The 23,279-nt window shown below is 40.8% G+C and overlaps 2 protein-coding genes and 1 long non-coding RNA gene across 8 annotated transcripts in view; 1 reads left to right on the forward strand and 2 right to left on the reverse strand.

Moving 5' to 3' along the window:
* Positions 1–10,348, reverse strand: part of CHPT1 (choline phosphotransferase 1) — a 21,117-nt gene extending 10,769 nt beyond the window's left edge. For all 4 annotated transcript variants that reach the window (XR_009728273.1, XM_061371935.1, XM_061371933.1 and 1 more), the window contains exons 1-3: positions 9,746–10,348; positions 1,652–1,799; positions 519–660 (exon numbers count right to left, since the gene is read on the reverse strand). Coding sequence is in view for 3 of the 4 variants with exons in the window: in XM_061371935.1 (XP_061227919.1) it covers positions 519–660; positions 1,652–1,799; positions 9,746–10,327 (872 nt within the window). In the remaining variant the exon portion in view is untranslated. The remainder of the gene's footprint in view (positions 1–518; positions 661–1,651; positions 1,800–9,745) is intronic.
* LOC133222333 (uncharacterized) overlaps positions 1–23,279 on the forward strand; it is a 237,437-nt gene that overhangs the window by 66,169 nt on the left and 147,989 nt on the right. The window lies entirely within an intron of this gene.
* The window catches only part of MYBPC1 (myosin binding protein C1), a 117,386-nt gene continuing 109,184 nt past the window's right edge, over positions 15,078–23,279 (reverse strand). For 2 of the 3 annotated variants that reach the window (XM_061371910.1, XM_061371912.1), the window contains one exon: positions 15,078–16,136. In XM_061371910.1, the coding sequence (XP_061227894.1) occupies positions 16,036–16,136 (101 nt within the window). In that variant the 3' untranslated portion in view covers positions 15,078–16,035. Of the gene's footprint in view, positions 16,137–18,430; positions 18,471–23,279 lie in introns of all 3 variants that reach the window. The other variant, XM_061371911.1, reaches the window with a different exon arrangement.

A 23,279-nucleotide genomic window follows, 5' to 3' on the forward strand; every position in this document is an offset into this window, starting at 1 on the left:
TAAAAACAAAGCCTCCACATAACTGGGACAATTCTTCAACCACTGCCATAGATCTGAGGAGCTCCTTGCCAAAGGATGCCATGGATACAGAGAGTTATTTGAAGGAACTCTGGAGATGTCTATGGAGGGGAAACCTATTGGCAAGGGAATTTCTCTCAAAATGCACGTGGTTCAGAGTCCCCTGGCTGAAACTGTTCTGTGGCTGGGAAGTTACGAAGGGAGGTACTGTAGATACTTGCTCTGTCCCTACTCCTACACACAGCACTTGCTTACACTGCAGCCAAGACCTCTCTGGCCCAAGCATGCATGGTTCTTGCTTCTATGGATTCCGAGAACAAACCTGCGGACAAAACAGCCAAACGCATGCAAACAAGCACATAGAGCTTAAATCAACTGCTAAAAGGACAATTCCTCTACTCAGTGTTATGCAGGGTTTTAAAGTTCTTGCCAAGTAAAACACAATTCTGCTAGGGTGAGAGGGACATGAAAAAGGAGTCAAGAGAAAGACAGCTACTTACTTTCCAAACCTTAGTATGCCTGATACATATGTCTGCCAGTGAGCAGTATAGAACATGAACAGTCCCACAAAACAACAGAAAAACAACCAGTCAGGATTTGTTCCTAGTCGGATTGCTATGCAGGATCCAAGGACAACAAAAGCTGAAAAGCAGAAATGAACATGTTAGTCATACAGCCTCTTTGCTTGTAGTTAAGAGAAATAAAAAAAATCACAAGGCATTTTATATCTCTTTAACAAAGTAATGATACGACTGATACTTCACTGTGTAACTAATCTCAAGGACAGTCCTGGGAGGACAGACCTAAACACAGGACTCCCTTTCTTCCAAGCCTACAGTGGTCATTCTCCCTTCTGCTGGCCTTGTCAAAGCCTGTTCTTTTCAACACTGACAGCTTCAAGGGAAAGGTCCAGCTCAGAGGAAATGGTAGCTGCACTTCTCTGGGCAGTGTTCCAACTCCCTAGGCAAATGTTGCAGCTCTTAAGCTTTTATAGAAGTACAGGCATTGCCACCAACAGCAGCTAAGTTACAGAAAGCAAAACTGAGCAAAGCTTACTTTTTACGGACTCCAACACTAAGGAGTATGAATTACCCTTCTCTTATGTGCCAGGCTGGATGCCCTGTTACCAAACTTATTTTGGCACCTCACTCCTAAAGCAGAAGCCTTAGTTTCATATGTCAGCATCAGTCTTTTAGGTCCTTAAAATCCTTTATTAGGCATCACTTGTACTCTGCTGGAAGACACAGGCTACCTATAGTAAAGAATCTCTAAACATGCTCTCACGGAATTCTTTGTTTACCATCTAGCTCACTGTAAGAACACTGTACATGAAGATGCACAGTTAAGTTAAGAGCAGAACACATTACCCAACATCTGCCAAAGGTGCTTCTGAAATATCTTCCCTGATAGTGGTCAGGGATTCAAAGGTCAGGGCAGCCTTGGCTGCAACACCAGGAGATGAACTTATCCTAAAAGAAGGGAACATGCTGACCCTGCTCTGAGCAGGGGATTGGACTAGATGATCTCCAGAGGTCCTTTCCAACTCTAAGCAATTCTGTGATTAATCAGCTATTCTTGAAAAACATAAAGTTTTTTAAAGCTACAATAGGTAACAACAGTAGGTTAAGGCTACCTGTGGAAATAGAGTCGCAACCGTGATCAAAGAGTTCTCCTAGAGGAGAACTACTGTTCGTTCTTCTGGCTTGCTTCCCATCTATGGCATCCAGAGACTGGTAGATAAAAAGTCCTAATGCACCCAGAACGTATGCCCAAAAAGGTGCCTGAAAGAGAGTCACACAAAAGGTCACTAGGCAGTTCCCATTTCTTAGCTGATAATCTATTTTATTAATAGATAGAAAATACTGTTCTAAACTATAGTACATTGTGCTATTTGTGACTTAGTTAATGGACAAACCAAATTCCTTGCACTAGCCTACATGAATTGTAGTACCTACTTTAATGAACTACCCCAGATACACCAGTGGAACACAGGTCCTTCTATTAACAAAAAAAAAAAAAAAACAAACACCAAAACCCAAACAAAAAGCTCAAAACCTAATCTCTCTTCTGTATCAACTGACTTATTTTTCACCTTAAAACCACAGTATTTCTGTATTTGTATTCTTTGTGCTGAAAAATGTTATAAGAATAAAATTAATCTTTAAAGACAAAAGTTGTATCTAGGCACTTACTAAAGTTCTCAGCAGTTTACGCGATAGAGGCTAGATGATTTGCTTAGGTTTTCAACATATGAATATAAAAACCCATCACATTTTACTAAATAATGACTTCAACGTTTTAGAGGAAGAGATTTTTCCAACATGCCAAAATTCACTACACAGGCCCTTTGGACAAGGGTTTGAAGAAATTAAGTCATTGACTAAATATGAAGGAGCAACTATCTACTTAATATAGACCATAAGAGTTTCAAAACAAGATGTGAATCAGTTACCTTAGCACGAGGCTTAGGTTCAAAGGAACTGTCCTACAGTGTTAGCTTTCATAAGCATTATTTTCATATGCAGTCAGTACGTCCTGTCTAGGAATTAGTTTTTACTAACAATTACTTGTAACACCTTTTGAACAAAAAGTTACAGATAACTTGTTTGGCCTCAAGTAGTTTCCATCTTAACAGTTAGAAGCACTGTTTGTGAAAAGAGAGTCAAAAGTTAGGTGCTGGAAATGCAGCTTTGCAGGTTAAACAAGTGAACAGTCACAGGCAGTTGCAGAGCTGAATCCTTTCCAGCTCCCAGTTAAGGGCCAGCTGCTGTGGTTCTGCCCTTCTGCAATTTCTCTCCTGCAGCACAAACAGACCAACATGATTAGGTGTATTTCCTAAGTCCAGCAAAGGCTATTAAGCAGATTGAGGCAACAAATGAAATCTCAGCGAGTTGAGATTTGTTCAGACGCTCATAAACCCAGTGTCACTACTGGAGAAAAAAGAACAATGACAGTTGCCAATCAGTTCCTAGGAAGGGACAGGAGGCAGTGGTGAGAATGGAATGAAGCGAGCTGCTCCTCCACACATTCTGTTTTCTCATCATGGTTATACTCATTGCCTTGTTATTCTTCCAGTTAGACTGATCACAAAACACATCCTTCCCAAGACCCAGCATGGTTAAGGGAGCTTCAGTTCTGAACAGCTTTTTTTGTTGCTATCTAAGACTTCCTTGAGAATTCAAGGCTGGCTGATAAACTGTGCTATCACATAGTTTTGTGCTTTTAATATGGAAACAATATTCCCAGAAAATTTATGATTTTCCTGCTACCCAGTATTTGGTTAATTTCATGAATGAAACACACCACCATTTAAAGTCAAAGGGTTTGCTACTTCACCCAGCTTTGAAGCAAAAGGCAAGTCAAAGAATTAGGGATATCAGCTGTAGGTGAGAAGTCTGGATTTTTATGTATGTAGAAATCCAGAAAGCTCCAGGAATTCTTCAAAACTGGCAAGGCCATTTTTCCCTGCAATCCAAAGAAACTAAGAAAAATTGTAATCACAGATCATGTTGGAAGCCTCAAGCAGATGAAACAGGATGCATAGATATTCTCATTCCAATGTACATTTAACATACCAGGTATCTGACAATCCCCCTCCAAAGATCACCCTTTAGAAATCCAGCTCCAGTGATGACAGCAATGAGTGCTTCATGTTTACCAATGGAATTAGACAAGTTATTTAGCTTTCTTCTCCCTTTTAATCCAGTTCAACAAAAGGATCTTGTGTTGGGGGATGGTTTTAAATAAGGAAACGAGTCTTTTTAAAACGTTTCTCTCCTCTGATGGAGGGGGAAGGACAGTCTGTGGACAGTGAGGAACCTACTGCCATCCATGCTTCACAGATCACAGCCACGTGGGGGGACACTCAAGTGCCTCTTGTGGTGTAAATTCACTTGTTCATATATTGTGCAGGGAGGCAGCAGCTACCCCTTGGCCCCTGTTCTCACTCTCCACCTTTCTGAAACAGAGGGCTGGCAGCCACTGCTCAGGTATTTCAGGGCATAAAAAACAGGCGTTCTCACTGCAGTATACTTCTACTGGTTACCAAAAAAAGGAAATAGCTCAAGATCTATCAAAACTTGTCATCTAACCCCTGGATTTTGACAAGCAAACCAGGACACACTTGGCAATTCTGTCCATGACACCACTGTTTCTTTGGCTGCATTAGGCTCGTCTTCTTTTGCAACCCTCTACCTATAACTGAAATAGATTTTAGTTTGCTTTAAAGTCACCAGGTTCCCCTTATCACAGACAAAAGCAGACTGCATCCAGTGCTAGCTGTGATAGCCAAATTCCTTACCCACTCTGAATCCACACACATCCCCACACTATGGGGCACATCACCAATAAATTAAATGCCAACGTGGGCAGTTTCCCATTTAACTGGATCATTTCTATAACTGAAACACCAGTCAGGGACAGAAACCTGCTATGGCACATTTTTTTTATCTTTAACTGTAGTGCTGTATGCTTAGTATTATCACAGTCTTTTGAAATGCAAGCTTCATGAAACACAGCCTCAATTCTAACTAAAAGAGAAGGCTTGCAGGCTGGTTACCGTAATAGTTCATGAAAGTTTCCATGACCCACAGAACATGATGCAAGAATTCTTGCTCAAGATAACATCATCTGCATTGTCAAACAAGTGTAATGCGGTTAAACATAAACAAATAAACAAATAAATCAGTTTCAACTCAAACTTCTCTTATTAGATTTTTCTGAAAAAGCAATGGTTTTTGTCAAGTTGCAAGTTCCAGTGCAGGTATAATCATTAGGACTGCTGATCCAGGTCTGTTTGTATTAGCTCCTGCTGGGACAAATCAAAACAGTGTCCCCAGATACCAAAACAAAAAGTGCTCTGCTCCTGGATGATCTGGAAAGAAGAGGAGAGTTTTCATCCTCTTCCCAGTAAGGATCATCTGTACTCATTAACACCTGTAATGGATGCATCTATATCCCCTGTTAGATCTTACCACACCCCTTACCACAGCTGTGGGGAAAGGATGAATATCCTAGTAAGAACGGGGGAACAGGTGTCTGAGAGAGCTTAGAAATAACCATCTGGAGCATTTCATCCCTATGCTTCCAGTTCAAATTTAACCCAAAGTACTAATAATCAAAGGTCATTTGTGATCAACTATGCTTTCAGCAGATTAAATGAATGCTCTTTTTACCAGTAAAATAGTTTTTGCAAATCACAGAAGGTGCACACAAGTTTCCAAATTTCCCAATAACAACGAACTCTCTCTGCTACCCGGCCTCTTAACACAGCTACAGCTGCCATCTTCTCCGCCTTCTGATGTGCCTGGCTCTCCTTCCCGGGATGTCCCCTGCTGGCTTCCCACGCTGGACCCAAGTAGTTTGCAAATTAGAGAAGTGGGAGCGTTTGAGAATGCTGACATGGCTGGCAGATGCAGCAGAAAGGTCAGGAGGCTCCCAGTAATCATCAGCTTTTCACTGATGAGGTGTTTATTATCTCTGCTCAAAGTTATATCCTGTCCAAGCAAATGTATTTTTTGGCCAGAACTAGATGCTATTCTCACGGAACTAGAAGAGAACACAAACCTCAGGGAAGGAAGGGGGATGCTTCTCTCCCTCAGTTAAGAAGAATGTCTGAAAGGTGATACAGCTCCAAAGTCTTGTCACACACAGATTTGGTACAGCAGGTCTGGCCATCTACTGAACCAGAGGGTGTTGAAATAAAACCATGTGTGTGCAGTGTTTGACAGGTATGTGAGGCACGCTGCTCCTTCAGGAAAAAGTGTAGGTTGAACAGCCATCCTTATTCTTCTGCTCCTGTGATTCCAAAGAGCATGGACAGCTGCCAAAGACCACTTGTGCCTGGGAGATCCCTTACCTCTTTTTTCAAGCAAAGCTCTCAAGCCCAGACAGCTCACTGGCCCAAACTTTTGCAATATTTAAAGATTCAGCTCCCCTTAATTACTCATCACATTTAGTAATAAACTTGCTTCCTCAATCCACAGCTACTAAATTCACCCCTTCTCTAGAGCAGATCCAGAATAGAGGCAGACTTTTTACTGGACTCCCTCCCTCTCCCCCCAAAATGTGGATCATGTCTTGCACTTCTGTTCAACACAAAGCATTATATACAATTGTATTAATAGCAGGAGAAAGAAAGGGGCTGTTTAAACCTGCATTACAGCAGGGACAGAAGGCAGGGAAGAAGTAAAAATAAATAATCATACTATATCCAACTGCACTTAATGCACACCAGAGACTCCCTGCATTCCTTTAGCATCCTCAGCAAGCTCCTGCTGAAAGAGCTCCTGTCTTTCTGTGTTGGTGTTCCTGAACCTTCGTTGTCTGTCTTTATGCCAAATACCTCTTTCTTCCATTCACCACAGAGCGCTCCATTCTTCACTCATGGGCATTGGCTGGATTCCCCACCCCACTCGGTGCTTAAACTTCTCTAGCAGGTCAGGGGTTTAATGCTTATGCCTTCACACTGCCATGCCCCTACTTCATACCAGCTGCTCCAGCTCACCCTCTTTTCTGCTTCCCTTTCCTCTCTTCCACAAAGCTCAGTTGTGACCCTGCTGTTTAAATAATGTGCCTTGTCCATACCTTTCCCTCATTTATCTCTGTGACAGGGAAAAAAAAAAAAAAAAGAAAAAAAAAATCAAGATAATCCATCTTTCAGTTTAAAAGGTGGTGGGTTTTGGTTTTTGTTTGGGGGGTTTTGGGAGGGAGAAGAGGGTTGCTGGGTATTTTTGAAGGGAATTTTTCTAAGAGAGACAGAGAAGCAGAGACAGCACCTCACCAATGTTCCTCTCCCTGCAAACAGTTAATAGTAGAGCTAGCTAAAGTCACCTAGACCCTCCCCTGCTTTTTAGTCTCCCTAGACTAAATCCATCGCTGCTCAAACTGCAAATCCATAGTCCACGCTTTTCTCCCTGTCTTCCTCCCAGTAACCTCCAGGGTGGGCTCTTTGCTTAGATCCTGCCGTAACTGCTACAAGATTATTTTTTTAATAGATATAAATTCAATGCAAAGTAATAATTATTGTTAGCTTGAGTTTCTGTCCTAAAATTCTAGCTTCCCATGGTACTTGAGAGACCTGTGGCTGAGCTTGAAGGATCACCAAAGCTAGGCCCCTCTATAAGCAAGCATGGAAGTAGCAGGATCAGAGTTTTCTTTCTCCCTTTTACAAAGATAAATAATTATGGTTAGCCAGTTTTCTTCCTAGTGTTGATGGAAGGGGAAAATTAGTATGTCAGTCGTCCCCAGAATGGAAATGGGTGCAAGAGACTAACCTGCAAAGCCTAATGACTTAACTGTAGCTACTTCAGAGAAGTCAGCTAGCAGTAGAGGGAAACCAATTTACTGTGACACAGTGGTGATAAAGTGAAAATCCTCACCTAAGAAATGCTCCCTTTTCACTATAACACAGCAAATTGGAACAGGTTGCCCAAAGAAGTGGTAAATGCTCTAGCAGTTCTCAAAGCCAAGTTGGACAGAGCCTTGGACAGCATGGTCTGGGTTGAGTCATCCCTGTCCATGGCAGGGGGGGTAGAACTAGATGATGTTGAGGTCCTTTCCAACCCAAACCATTCTACAATTCTATGAAATACAGACTGCTCATACTTAGAGTCAGCAAAACCTTTCATTCCTAGGTATTTTACAATTAGTGTTAAAAAAAAACCCAAAACAACAACAAAACCCAAACCAACAAAAATCCAGACAGCAATCACAGGGAAGAAGGTATTTCAGCCCTCCACAGAACCTGAAATGAGCAGGTAGGGTCCTCCCCACCACCACATCAGGTATAGCAGTCCTGTATATTATTCCTGTATACTGTCCTAAGTTACAAAGAGTAGGAAACTGGACAAACACTCCACAAATATCTACACGTGGATTTTTGTTACAACTGTGCTTTAGGGGTGGAGTCTGCTAATAGCTTAGCTACAAGAAGGCTTATGTTGAAATGTGCATTTACAGAGGACAGTGGTACAATCCATTACCTTACTAGACAAGGAGACATTACTGAAGAAGACAATATTTTATAAAGCCAAAACACACTGAGCTAGTCACTAACCAGATACTCATGCTGATGAAGATAAAAGCAATAGTGTATAAGGAAATAATAGCTACACATTAAGAGAATAAAGGAGCATTGCACGGATTTAGACATTCATTGCATTGTGTGTCTATGTAAGTATTACTGAACTGTGGGATTCACTGCAATAGAACATAATGAAAGCAAAAAGTACAAACAAGTTCAAACTGAGTAATTCCAAAGGCAAAAAACATGAGCTGGAAGGTGTCTGTGGGGAAACAGATCCATCAGTTGCTGTTCTAGCAAGTAACCTGAGTAGAATCCCTTCTCAAGAAACCCCTAAACCACAGTCTTTTGGCAACAGGAAGGGTTATCAAAGGAAGATGTCTTTTTCCAAGCACCTGCTAGCAGCTGATCTCCGACAGATTTCAGATACCAGTCTTACTTGGTTTGTACAAAAATCAACACTTCAGTGTTTTCAATAAAGGACTTAAGACTGATTAGCAGAAAAAAAAAACACAAAACAAACCAAACCAAACCACACAAACCACCTCATTAAAAAAAACCCACCCAAAGACTGCTTGTTATTTTATGAGTCTTCTATCAAGTGCTCCTCCACTTCCACCAAGAGAATATAACCAGTTCTTGCTAGTCCACCAGGTAATGAAGACTACTTGTTCGTGAATGGAAAAGGTGGCTTGGCAGGATAGCAAACGCAAAGAAAACAACAGCCACCTTTCAAGATATTTTACACACACAGAGCAATTTCCCCCTGCCATTTCACACCTTAACTACCATGGATACTGCAATGGGAAACTCCTAACAGGCTGGAAAGCTCTGACAGACCTCCTTACATTGTCAGAGAAACTGTAGGCAACCTAGTTGAAGCATCAGCCCACGTTAACAAGCCTGTTCCCTCCAGAAGCTAAAGCAATTAAACGTGTCCTACACAGGCAGGGGAAGCATTTGATCTACTGTCAGCTAACACAGCTGCGACACCACTGAACCTCAATTCCAAACTAAGCGATGCAGACGGGATGCCAGCCATGCCCCGTGGCCAGCTCTGCCCTTTTCTTGGGCACACTCCGCACCCTACATCCTGGCTAACAGCCGTTTCTACTTTCAGGGCCCCTCTGTTACAGCCTTCCACCTAAGAAGGGAGTTGTCAGCTTTCACCTCCTTCCCAGCAGGCTGCCTGAGCAATGTCCCACATGTGGGATGTAAGATGGTCCTTGGAGCAGACAGGGATCCCACGCCCCTGGGAGAGCCCAGCTATGCCTTCGCTCCCCAACATACAGCACAAGCCAAGTGCCCGACCAGAGCTCTGGCCTCGCGGGGACTTCTGGTCAGGGAGGTGAAAGGAACCTACTGCAATTCGCCTTCCTCGCACTGAAACCTGAACACTCACATCCAGCTTGACCCCTGCTACCCCAAAGCTTGCCTCCGCGTCACCTCTCCTAATTTCCCAAGGCGAAGCCGCAGCTGTACCTCAGCCCTTCCACCCATGGGAAGGGCCACGCATTACCGCCAGTACCCCCAGGGACTGCCAGGAGGTGCCCTGGCGGCACCGCACCGAGGAGCTCCAGTACCCGCTCCCGGGACCTGCGGGACGGGAAGGACGATGGAGGCCCCCTGAGGCGAGGCCGTGACAGGCAGGGGAAAGGGTCAAGCTGTAACGGAGAGGCGGCGGCGGGCCGTGGCGGGTGGTACCTGCTCGGTGGCGCTGGGGCAGCAGGCGATGAGCGGCAGTGCCGTCAGGCAGTTCAACAGGAGGCCGCTCAGGGTGATGGCGTTGGGGGCCAGCCCCAGTGGGACATGCTGTACCAGCCAGGCCCAGTACGGCTGCAGCCACGGCTCCAGTAACGAGCGCCCGGCCGCGCTGTAGCGGTGCTGCTCCAGCCGCTTCAGCTGCGCCGGGCTGAGGGGCGCGGGCAGAGCCCAAGGCACCGTCATGCTGCCACTACAGCTCCGCCGCCGAGGTCGCCGCGCACCGAACAGCACCGAGGTCAGGCCGCCACTGCCGCTCGGGGCGGGGCTGAGCGGAGGGTAGCGGCGGGAGGCGGAAGAGGCCGACGCCCAGCGGCGATTGTGATAGCGGGGAGCCACCGCCCCACGACGGCTGACGTGAGCCGTGGGTTCCTGCGCCCTGGGGACACGGCTCCCACCCTGCCCCGCAGCAGGGGCGCGCGTCTGGGCGGGTATCCCTGGCTGTGGCAGCCCTGCCTTGAGAGGATGGGGATCCTCGTGGAGGGGGTGCCCCCGCCCTGTATGCTTCCCGTTGGTGCTGGGCATCGGCGCCCATGCCTGTCACTGCTGCACTTGGGCAGGGTGGGTGGAACATCCCCTCTACGCTGTGGTTTTCCTTATTCATCTTATTATAAGACGAAGAAGGTCCGTATGAGCCATCAGTGTGCTCTTGCAGCCCAGAAAGCCAGAAGGATGCAGGTCGAGGGAGGGGATTCTCCTCTACTCCAGTCTTGTGAGACCCCACCAGCACTACTGCATCCAGCTCTGTGGTCCTAAGCACCACACGGGTGTTGAGCTGTTGGAGCGACTCCAGAGGAGGCCACGAAGATGCTCAGTGGGCTGGAGCACCCCTCCTATGGAGACAGGCTGAGAGAGCTGGGCTTGTTCAGCCTGGAGAAGAGAGGCTCTGGTGAGACCTTAGAGCAGCTTCCAGTGTCTAAAGGAGTCTGGAAGAAATCTGGAGAGGGACTTTTCACAAGGACATGTAGGGACAGGACGAGGACAAATGGCTTTAACCTGACATGTATATATGACAGAGATAATTAGATATTTGGAAGAAGCTCTTTGACTATGAGGGTGCTGAGGCCCTGGCACCAGTTGCCCCGAGAAGCTGTGGCTTCCCAGTCCCTGGCAGTGTCCAAGGCCAGGTTGGACGGGGCTTGGAGCAACCTGGTCTAGTGGAAGGTGTCCCTGCCCGTGGTAGGGGGTTGGAACTGGGTGAGCTTTATGGTCCCTTCCAACCCAAACTGTTCTATGATTTTCCTTTCACACATTTCATAATGCAGGTGGATGGTGAAGTGTTTTGCTGGAGCGAAGCATAAAGGCAAGGCTTGGGCAGGAGGTGACTTACTTGCTGTTAACAGGACTCCACAGTCATGTCTGCAGGCAGGGATCCCCATTGTATCAGGCAAGGGGTTCTCTGCCACCAAAGGAGACCCGCTGCCCAGGGAATAGAGATCTTACAGAGCAGCTGGACGCTGTTACTCAGGATTTGCTTTACCTCCTTGCTGTGCTTAGAGAAGGCACATCAAAATAAATACACCTTTTCAGAAATCATGGCATATCAAATTATTTGAATTGGTTGTGTGAAGGATTTTATATGTATCCCTGTATCTCTAGGAAGTTGCATGTTTCCTGGATGAAGCCAAGGAAAGATGAGCACTGTGCAGGTTGAAATATGAAGTAGAAAGCGTAAAATACAACTTCTAATGCATATTATATACCTAGATGACGTCTTCTTAGAATCAGAAATCCTGTTCAAGTTACTCCATTGGGAGCCTCAGAGGCTGCAGCTCTCTGACCAGGCAAAATTTCCTGGACAGACCCATTTCTTCTTATTCAAAGTGAGCTAATTCTGTTTGTCTGATATGTTTTTTAGTAGGTTTCTCTACTCCAAGGTTCAGGAATGCTTGACATCTGCAAAAGAGTGGTTTCAGAATCATTTGACATGGTACATGCATCCCAAGTGCTATGTCATTCATCCACTGATTTCATTTACAGTATGATATTGGCAATTGGGATTAAGGACCAAAACAGGGAGGAGAGAAACTGCCAGCAAAGGGGGGGGAGTAATACATTGCATAATAAAGAAGTAATCAATAGCAGCCAACTAGAGGAGGACAAATGGAAATGTGACAGATTCACAATCAGCCAGATCCCCAGTCCACTGGAATCACAGGGTTTGGGTTATGCCTAACACTGTTTCTTTTAGTACCATGTGCATTGCTGTGGTCGATGACCATAATGGTACTGGTATTTACGGAAGATTGTTTTAAGGATTTTGTGATACCAAGAGGGAAAGAAAAAGAAAACAAATTTGGAATATAAGTGGGGAGGGGAAAGTAAGCGGTGTAATAAATGAGAGCAACATCAGTAGAGGAAGAAATAGATTCCCTACTGAACTTATCACTGAGCTTGAAGGATTTGTTTTACTTTAAAAAGTATTCAGCCACAAAATATAGAACATGAGAACACAAAATTTCAAGCCTAGTGCATTCAAACTTCCAGCGCTTTCTCAGTATTCAAGGTACAGTTTTGCTTCCAAATTCTCTCTCCTTGAGCAAAGGAGCAGCTTTACTTGTCAGTCAGGAAAGCAAGCCGTGGAAATCAAGTGACAGTAAGTACACCGTGTTTAAAATGGAATGCCTTTTGCTCCAGAATCTTAAAATGCAATAAAGACATTCATAAAGTCTCCCTTCACAATGCTCTATAAAAGGTAGCAATATTACACTCCTCTGCTCCCCCAGTGGCTGTGGAGGAAGCTTGAAACTTTTTTTTTTTTTTAATAAAAGGAATATTTTTTAGAATTTCTGATGCTCAGTAAAGACCTCTGTTCATATCCCTATTTAAACATTCTTTAAAATATTTGCCTGTGTTTTTTTCTTTTCCCATTTCTATATTTGTGAGATTATTTTCGGTGAGGGAAAAATGGACTGGCTCTTGCCATAATCTTTCAATGCCTGTATCAAGCTCCATGTACAGCAATTTGAGAATGGATCTGTATTTATGCAACAGTAACATTTAAATGCCAAATGTCCTTCCATGGGCAAGGAGAGCAAGCCAAGGGAAGACAAACTATTTTGCTCTGGTTTCCTTAATTAACTTTGATTCTCCTCTGTGTGTGTATATATGTTTGGGTCTCCCTTCTTATTCCAAGTAATAACTTTCCTTGACCAGTCTAAGTCAAACTGAACACCAAGGCAGAGCTTTCAAAAATGCGAAATTCTCACCAGATATGTGACAGTGTGCAGAAAAGAAAAAACTCATTGAAAGTGCTACTGAACTACAGCCTCAGCCCATACTAGTTGATCGAGAATGTACGTTGCAAACAGAAGATAGGAATAATGCAACTGGCTGAAGACTTAAACTGGTTTCACATACTATAAGACATCCGGGAACACAGCCATAAGCCATAAAAGCAGTACTAGTTTCACTTCGCCTGGAGCTTTTTTGTTCTACTGTTACGTTATCTTATATGACCAGGTTTTATTTGCTGTTCTCTGTTACTCCTAGGTCACTTTCAGGTCCACTGATTTCCTGGAAATTCAGTGTGACCTGTCTGTGAAGACATTTCTTCCTGGGAGCATTGAGCTGTATCTTCTACAGTGTGATATTCTGCTGCTTCTGTTCTCTCTAGGGTGTTTTTGTTGTCTTTGGTATGTCTTTATTCTCCTAAGCTGGTATGAACTGCAGGTTTCATTAGAATTTTCTTAACTTTGTGATTTTGGTCACTTTATTTCATGCATCAAGCACCACCCCTGGAGAATACCAATAAGCAAATCGTTGTGAATCAAAACTTTATCTTTTGTTATTCTCTATTTAAGGTTCTGCAGCCTAGTTTAGATCTACTAGAAATCTCCATATCCCACCCCATCCTATCATTCCCTTAAAGTAATTTTTAATTAATTTTTAATCCAGAGGCTTGGCTGGTAAGCACAGTTAGTGAGAATATGAATTTACAGCATACTAATGCCCACTGATCTCAATTCCACCCACAGCCCAATACCCAGTACTTCTTATTGGTGTGGTGTATGTACATCAGACCTGAATTAGAGCCAGTGGCAAATGCTGGACAATGCAACTGGGGAGGAATTAAGGGCATCTGAATATAATGCTTACCATACAGTGAAAAGCAGCTTAGTTCAGCTTGTCTTTTAACACTGCTGGCGTTTGGTAGAAATTAGAGTAGCTAACTTCATCAGCAGACAGCCTTCAGAATCTGAGATTTATGCTGGATTCTAGGTTATTATGTATGGTATATTAAGACAGAGGGGGCAGATAAATACATAAGCTTGAAACTGTAAACATTGTGTACAAAGTACAGATGGCTATATGCATCATTTTTGGCTTACTGAAAAGCACAAACTCACGATAACTATAGCTTTTGGTGCTGACTATAATATATCTCAACAGATTGGTATTATTTTAAATGAGGGCCATGTGCTTAAATGGTTAAACCTGCACGGCATATATTTAAACTGACCCTTTCCCACAGCCTCCTGTGCTTCAAAACAGATACAGTCACAATTCACTTTTGAGATAGAGAATAAAGAGAAATTATTGTTTATGAAATTTTCTTCATATTAGACATGTTGCCTTCTTTCATGTGTAGGTGTGAATGCGTAGGAGAGAATTGATTTTGGCAGGAGCAGGGTGAAATGCAGGTGGGTGGGGGATGTCCAGGATCACTGGGAAATGGCGAGTTGCTTCCTTGCACAGAAGCAATCACAAAGATAAGAAGAAGAAGGATCTTAGGGCAAGTAAGATTTACAGAACAAAGCGAGGAAAAGCATTCAGATCCCCCGAGTGAAAGAATTCAACTGCAGAAACACCAGTTCAGCCGCGGCAGTTAATAGTAATGTATTAGTTTGTTGCATAACTACTGACTGTTGGATGTTTGAAAATGCACTGACATCAAGTAACCATCTTGTAATGTACTGCTGGTCTAAACAGACCTTTATCTTTATAAACCATAATTGGGGATCAATCATTAGTCAGTAAGCACATAACCTACCCTATCCACACAGCCAGAGTGAGAACTGGTAAATAAATGACAGGGCAAAAGGGAATTGACAGTCTGGGCAAATTGTGTGTGACCTCGTGTCTCACATGCTTCAGAGTTTGTTGGAGATTCACAATCACCCCCACCCCTGAAGTACTTGGAGGTTAGTGACGCTAGAGTTGGAAAACTAATGGAGCCATTTTACCTTTTCTGCCTTGCATGGTAAACTTGCTAGTGATAAGACCTGAGTCCATTTTCTGCTGCAATACCTGCAAAAGCTTCATGAATTGCTGAGGAAGGGGTGCAGATCCAGACTGATGGAAAGCTGTCATGCTTGGCGTTTATAATATTTAAAATATTGAAAATACATAGATACAAAATTATGTATCTATTGTGTTTATCTTTACTCACATTCTATGTCATGTATGTTAAAGTGTAAGCCCGTTGGATTTGGTGACAGGTGATACATTTTTCCACTCACTGTGGTGGGCTGGAGTTCCTGCTTTACAGTATGTGGAAATTAACAAGAAATGTGGTAACATGAGCCAGAAAAAAAGCCTAAAAAGGTACTAAACAAGAGTGTGATAGAACTTAAAGCACTTCATATTTATTGTACATTAAATAAAACAATTTCAGTTCAGTTGAGAGACTGATGGGTTGGATTTAGGAAACCAAAACTTCTAAAGGAAGATATATTCAGCATAAATGATCATTAAGTACATATGCATTATGTATGTTATAGTAAAACTGTATTCTGTTAAACAATTCTCAGGTGAATAAGATACATTATCAAAGAGGTATGTTTTCCAAGGGTCTTATTGCACAGCTACTGGCTAATCCGTGTACTTTCAGTCTGAGAAAGATATGCTTTGTACCACCAAGTACAAACTCTGACTACCTCCTCAGGTTTATTACACAGCATCTCCTCTTTCTTCATTAAAAAACAGAACACAGTATCAAACAGAAAATAAAGCTGAACATTACAGAACATTTGTTGTCTTCAGTTCATTTCAATTCAACCCAAAGCAATCCATGCGTATTCTTTCTTTTCAGTAAGAGCAGGTAGGGAAAACGAAAACAACAAATAAGAAACAAAACAAAACAAAAAAAAAAGAAAAATGAAAAAAAAAAAGAAAAATAAAAAAAAAGAAGTTCCCCAACCACACATTTGTTCTGTCATTGCAAGAACTAAAATGCTGTAATTCTGCTACCAATTTCCAGTGCAGTGGGGGGAAACACTGTGGACGGACTCTCACTTCCCCTCAGTTTTGTCTGCCTGTACTTCACGCATGTATGAATCAATGATATGGGGAGGCACGCCATCCATCAGTAGTCTGAAGAACGAAAGCCCACCTACAAACAAGGAATAAGACACTCTTCAGGTTGAAGCTCCCTGGAGCGACACCTTGTACCTTTATTTTCTGGTGTGAGCAACAAAGATTTAGTCAGTCCCTATTGCATACTTCATTGTGTGATGTGATAAAATTAATCCCTGTTCAAAAGTTCAGCGCAAGAATTAACCATTATTTAATCCCTGTACTATACAGAGCTTTCCTGTCTTCTTGTACATAATGAATTTCATTTCTAGGATGTCATATATTCATTTATCTCTCCCCCATGCAATAGTCTGTGGTAAGCTTCACCTCAAATAATCCTCCTGGACTTCCATCAGGCTGGGTGGAGTATAGTGAGAGACGGAAGTCAGCCCAGGGGGAACAATATAGAAAAAAAAACTGACTATGATGAGTTGTGGAAAACATGCAGACATTCAAATTATTTTAGTATTGGGTATTATAATGGTTTATAAGTATTTAGCAAAATATTTACCATGTTGCTTGAAAATAACAGGTGGGATGACATATGTGAAAGAATTACATGAAATAAAGCCAGGATTTTGGATATTGGTACCTTTGGACTCCAGAGAGAGGTGATGTAAGCTGAAACTTTCATCTGTTGGGGAATTCTGAAGAAAGATTTTGGATTCACTTTTGAATAAAAAATAAACCACACGTCATCACCTTGGATCCAGGTGCTTACTCCCTGAAAGCAATTTCTTCCTGAATTTTCCCAGGGCTTGAAGCTATTGGTATGTGATCTCAAAGCTGTAAGAAGTTTTGCACTGATCCATAGGGGAAACTTACTTATTCCATGCTTGGGGCCACTATCTTCCTTAGTGGGAGGACTGTGTGTCCTGGCTCACAAGCCCTGATGACAGATAGGGACGTTTTGTACTCAGTGTTTCCTCCAGCCCTGCCAAAACTTCTTTTCCTTTCTATGTGAAACTAAACTTCTTTTTCCTCCCACTTTTCAGTCCAGTGGTAGTTGGAGCCAATATTCACTGAACAAGCATCAGAAGTACTGTTCCCAGCTTTTTAGGTCTATGTACTTTATGGCTGTGGCTCAGCCATGATGAGTAAAAAACTGAACGAAAACCTATTTTAAATTACTGCTATAATAGAAACCTGGGCTTATAAGAAAGCCATTGGAATGCTCAATGTTTTCTTTGGTGTTCTAGAAAAAAAGGACAAGGCAAAAGATTTTTGAAGAGCATTTAATTTTTGTCCAAGGCAAAATATTTCTTTCAATGCCCAGAAAAAAAACATACATGCAGTGTCTAATAGACCAGGCAGGGCATCCCAGATCCCAGTGACATAGAAGCATTAATTTAGCGAAAATAATTCAAATCAGGAGTGAAATTTCATGTAACTGAAAAATTTTACTGAAATAAAATGTCATTTGGAAGGAACAGTGGGAAAAAGATAAATATTTTGCTAAAAAACATTAGGTTCTACCCTATCTCAAGGCAAAGGATGGCATTTGTTGTAAGAAAGCTACATACCATTACTGTTCCTCTTACAAATCTGCATGAATATTCTGTTCTGCAAATTGCAAAACCACCTGCTAATAACTGCACTTACCTTCTGAGCCCTTTCTGGAACACACCAAAAGCTTTAAAGCAAAAATACATTGGAAAGATGAAGATATCGCTGTCTCTGCTTCAGCTCAGTGCAACTGAGCTGATACTTACAGTGTTTAGCCTGAGTATAGATTTTAGGAATTTATAACCTTTATTAACACAAGGATTATCCAATTAAAGTGCAATTAGTTACTATTGATTATGAGACTGTGCTATCTCATGTAACACCATCATTGTTGCAGAACTGTTCACTCCCGACCATAGGTAGATGCACAATACAGACAAAATAAAAAAAGAAAGCATGCTTTTTGGCATTCTTTTCAACTCATGTAGTGCAATTGTGATGAGAATCATTCGTTTTTAAATGAAATTAACTGTGGAATAAATATTTCAGTTATGTAGAGGTATATTCCTATATGAGAATAACTGTAAATGAAAAATGCTGTTTTATTACTTGCATTTTGTTCATGCTAATTAATCATGCTAACTCATGCACTCTTAAATTCCATTGAAATGTGCACTATTAGAAGGTAGTGGGATGTACTAATTAGGAATTACCATAGCAAGCAATTTTCATAAAAATCTGGATATCTGTGCATTAAAACTGTCATGCTACTCATTATGAAAAAAATTTTCATTAAGTGAAATAATGAAAATCATGCCATACTAGGCAGACATTGTATGACACATAGTCATAAGCTTCATATGCAAGAGCCATATGAAAGCTTACCTTAGATGCCAATATACATTCAAAAATCCTTATTGTGTAACTAAGAGAAAGAGAGAAAGAGAAGTAACAATTTAATAGCAAACACAAAAGTAGAGAGAAAATGTTGAGTGAAATTATGCTTACGATTATGTCAAGATGATGTTTTAATCCTTAGTCATGTAAAGTATGTAGGAATAGAAACACATGAAGAGTAAAAGGTAGGGAACCAGTTCCACTTCAAAATGATCATTAATGTGTAAAGGCTATATTAATATCTACAAGTAACTATGAATCTTGTAATTAGTCTAAAGTATAGATTGGAACCAAATTATGCAACTAACATTTAAGATAAATGTTTCCAAACGTAGCTTCAAAGAAGCTAACACATATATATATATAGTATTTTCCACCAGGGAAAAAAAAGCACACACATAACACTGAAGCATATATATATATGTTGAAACTCAGTAAGGCAAAATAATCAAGTACAGACTAATTACATACCTGTGTACTATAGTATGTACTTTGCCATATATCCACATATACATTACTTAAAGCATGCTTTTTATTCTATAGGAGCCCTTATCTTTAATTAAGCATTTTGACTGTATAAAACACACATAAATATATACATTTCTATTTGTGTATGTATGTAAAAGCACTCAACTTTGTAGCTATTGTAGCCTTTTAAGAAAAAAAAACCCTTAATACTTCAAAAACTACAGGTAGTCCGACTTCTTAACATGTTTTTGGTTTGAAATAGTAAATTTGGAAGCATAATATACTGCAGACTAGCTTCTGTGCACTTCTGTCATTTTAAAATTGCGCTGTCAATATTCTAGATTTGGGCAAGGTTACAAGCAAACACCTTTCTATAGAAAGAGCCAAATTCTCTGAACACTACAGAACCTGAATTTAAAATAAGTTCTAGAGGAAATGAAGTAAAATTATATCTTTGTAACTATAAAGTTTTCACTGATTTCATTTGTATCAAGATTTCATCCTCAGATTCTGTAGGTTAAGCTTAGGCATGGGTTGTAATTCTGAGAACTAACTTGTAACCAAAGACTAATCTGTAATAAGGAATGCCTTTTAAGCACAAAATATTACTATGATACTTCTGCTTTCAATAATTCTACAAACTACCTGAGAGCTGGGATTTTTTAAATGCAAATTTCTATCTCCTGGAAAGATCTAAAGGTTTTGGTCAAAGATCATCACAATAATGAAATAAATTGATAGGTAACAGGTAGTTCTATGCCCAATGGCATAGCAGAACTATGTCTAAACCCTTCATAACTGATGTTAAAAACACATATTCTTGATTAATTTGGCCTTCTTTGCTCATGTGACATACATTGTATGCCATGAGACGCTAGCTACTTTAATCTAAAAAAGCAAATAAATACACACTTTGCATGCAGAAAATGCATTTGCATGTGGAAAGAGAGGAAGGGAATGAAATGGAATACCCAGAGGAGTATGCTTATTATAAACCTGATTATTCCCCGCCAAGAAGAAGGGTTCTCCTGGGTTAATTACTCCTTGATATATCACTGCAGAATTAGAATATTTACAGTGGTATTTATTCACATTTGAAATTTTTCCCAGTTGATTTTTACACCTTTTTAAAACATATTTCTCATACAGCATATTTTCTACCATCAACCTATTAGAATGACCACCAACCTTCATTTCGCTTGTAAGATAAACATCCTTTAAACCCATTTGTTTCATGATAAAAGAAGAATGATAAAAGAAGTATGGTGCTCTCTCTGAACCTTTTCATTGACCTCAGTGAAGCTGACAAGGAATCATTTCCTTGCTGCTTGCAATAGGAGATTTACAGCCATATTTCACAATCCATCTCAACAGATTTAAAAGATATATGCAATATTTTCTGTAGTAAGATGAATGCAAAACATTTATAATCAGGTTCTGTGTATGCTTCATCTTCCAAGATATGTGAGGTAGAGTTATTATTTTCTGTAAGACCTATTACTTGACTTCTTACAGCACACTTGTATTTACAATAAAAGCCATTGTATATGCAATTGTATGGAGCAGCTTATAGAACTGCCACCCTTAAGTTCACTCAGAAAACTTAAAACAGAAAAACAAAGTACTGCCTGTCTGAAATAGCATCAGTACAAGTGAAACCTTTTCTGAGGACAAAATGAAATTTTATAGTCTTTACTATTGTGCTCATAATTATCACTAGAACTTTTTCAGGAAGTAAGTATTACATGTAGTAGCAACGAGGTGCTTTAATTTTACACCTAAAATAATATCAGCAAATAGCTTAAAAAGTAGAAAATTGTAGCATACTGATAGTATTCATAGCCAGAGTATTCGTAGGTACACGGTTGTTTAAATACTATGCAAAATCAGAAATATTAGACTGTTCTGCGAGTAGTTCTATGACATTCATAGGACTGAGCACATATATATATATATGTATCTATCTAAACTTTAGATCTCCAGTACCTCAGAAATAATAGAGGGGTAAAAGAAATTCTGGCCAACATAACTAAAAGTCACTACAATATATACTGTTGCATGACATAAAGCTGTTCAGCATGGCTTACTATCCAAAGATCTGTAATACCAGGGTGATTTAATATTCAGAGATCTGTGTTAATAGCACTGTAGCTAGTACGTTCACCAGATAGGTAGCATAGCCTTCAGCCTGTTGTTCTTATTCAGGTAACATTCAACTGTATCTCAGAATTTTATGAATCCAGGCCTTGATTGTTACTTGCTGGAATAAAGCTGAACCAGGTCAAAGTTATATATGTGCTATAAACACACACACAAACACACTGCAATCCGTTTCCAGTGAGTCAGAAATCCGTAAGTCTTTACTCTGTGTCAGTGTGATGAGCAGTCATCCGAGGAGCCCTCCTAAATGAATAAACAGGCTGGCAAGTTTAAGAAAATGGTAATTCAACACTTAAGTCAATAGAATAGTGAAATAAGATGCAATTATGTTTTTATGCTCTGGCTGTTTAATACTTATTTGCATTTGTCTGTATCATATAGCAAACCCTGAACCTACCCTGGTTTGCCAAGCTACAGCTGATGTATTCACTTAATCCTATTCTCTTTGAATTCATCAGTTGAACTGCCAGTCATGTTAAGAGTGTCAGCACTGAACTCTTACAACAGCTGTTCTGTGTCTGAGCCTTACAAATAACTGGTCTAAGCAGCCTTCAAAAAGGAGCCTAAAATAACAGCTAAACCCACCAGGATGGAGAGAGGAATCTTTGAAAGGGTGAGCACTCACAGCCCAAACCATTGGGAGAGAACCACGATACCAGGCTTTGTGGGATGGGGTAGGACTACACCAGGTGATGGTAGATAGGAAATCAGATTCATAAAACAACCATTTACTAGGGGAGGTGGGGTTTAGGTTATGAAGCAGTCTAACACATAGCCTAGGTAGGATTCTAACAGCCTGCATTTTTCAGGACTTCTTCCAGACGGGATGCAAAACAAAAGCACTGCTCAAATACACTGTCTGTGACACAGTATTTGTTTTTTTCCAGTTGATTTCTTAACGTAAATATTAAGTTCTTTGAGAATAGGCTTTTTGAGTCTATAAATGTCTATGTTACAAACAGTCAGTGAGTGTGAGAGGTTTTACTTAAAAGTGAGGAAGGATGAAATAAATCTTGTCAGAAGGAAGTAATTCTTGCAGCCTCATTCTCACTGTAGCAAAGATATGCTCAGCTGCAACCCCAAGGTGCCAGAGGAATTGCGATTGTAGGACATGATGCAACCAGCTGATAGGATGATTAATGCAGCCTTCAGGACATGATGCAAAGGCCATGCATCGATCCAAGGCTTCCTGTGGGATGAATGATCAGGGGTATACTTGAAACTCACTGAGGTGCTAGCATAAGTCAACAATATTAAGAACTAAGTCAGCCTCTCAGACTCACAGATCTAGAAGCAATCCGGAGATGTCATTTAGTGCATATCATAACCCTAACACATCGTACTGCTGTCATTCTTTTAAACTCCTTTTAAAGGCTTTTGATACCAAAAGCTGTGCAGCAACCTCTGCAGTTGTGCTTCATTCTGCTGACTGTTGTCTACATGAAATGTTTGCTGATGTGTTGCCAGACATAACTTTTTTGTTTTAATCTTTAGTGCAGCCATTATGGAAAGAATCATCTGTGAACTGAGTCTGGCAGCCTGTGAACACGGTGCATTATTTACTCTCTGTTTCAAAACACTACTCAGAAAACTGGACCTATGAAAGTTAAACATTTGTGAGCAAAAATCATTGAGGGCATAATCTCAGTTGTACACTTTACTGAACAGAACTGTAGCTTTTTTTCCCCTATATATATTGATTCTGATTGACTAGAAAAGGATCTAAGGATTCCCAACCTATTTCAGATGCCAATCCATAAATGTCTATAACTTAAGAAATAAGATTCCCCACCAGCAGTGGTCAAAGGCAATAAAATCTCTCCACACTTCTCTCTTAAAACTCTAATATAGAGCAGCTTCCACTGCTGGTGAACAGTTTATTAGAAATGGTTGCATATTGGAAGACAGCCTGAATGATGACATTGTGTTTGTATATTATGCTTCAAAACCAGTCCTGATATTCAGTGAAAAGAAGTTCCAGTACCAACAGAGCATCTGTATTTCACAACAGCTGGAAAAAGAATTACTGAAGAATAATATGTAATCCATGACAACATTTGGAGTTTGTATTTCCTAAAATGGAGAGATATTAGTTAAATTATTTCTTATCTTAAAAATATTTCACGTTACTCTGTACATTACATAAAAAAAGATTTCTTTGTAAAACAAAGGACAGAAATAAACAGCTTCTTGTACTTAAAATGTAGTA

Source organism: Neopsephotus bourkii, unplaced genomic scaffold, assembly GCF_033783945.1.
Source record: "Neopsephotus bourkii isolate Nb327-2 ecotype Australia unplaced genomic scaffold, CSIRO-AGI_Nbou_v1 NB_1589, whole genome shotgun sequence".
Classification (NCBI taxonomy): domain Eukaryota; kingdom Metazoa; phylum Chordata; class Aves; order Psittaciformes; family Psittacidae; genus Neopsephotus; species Neopsephotus bourkii.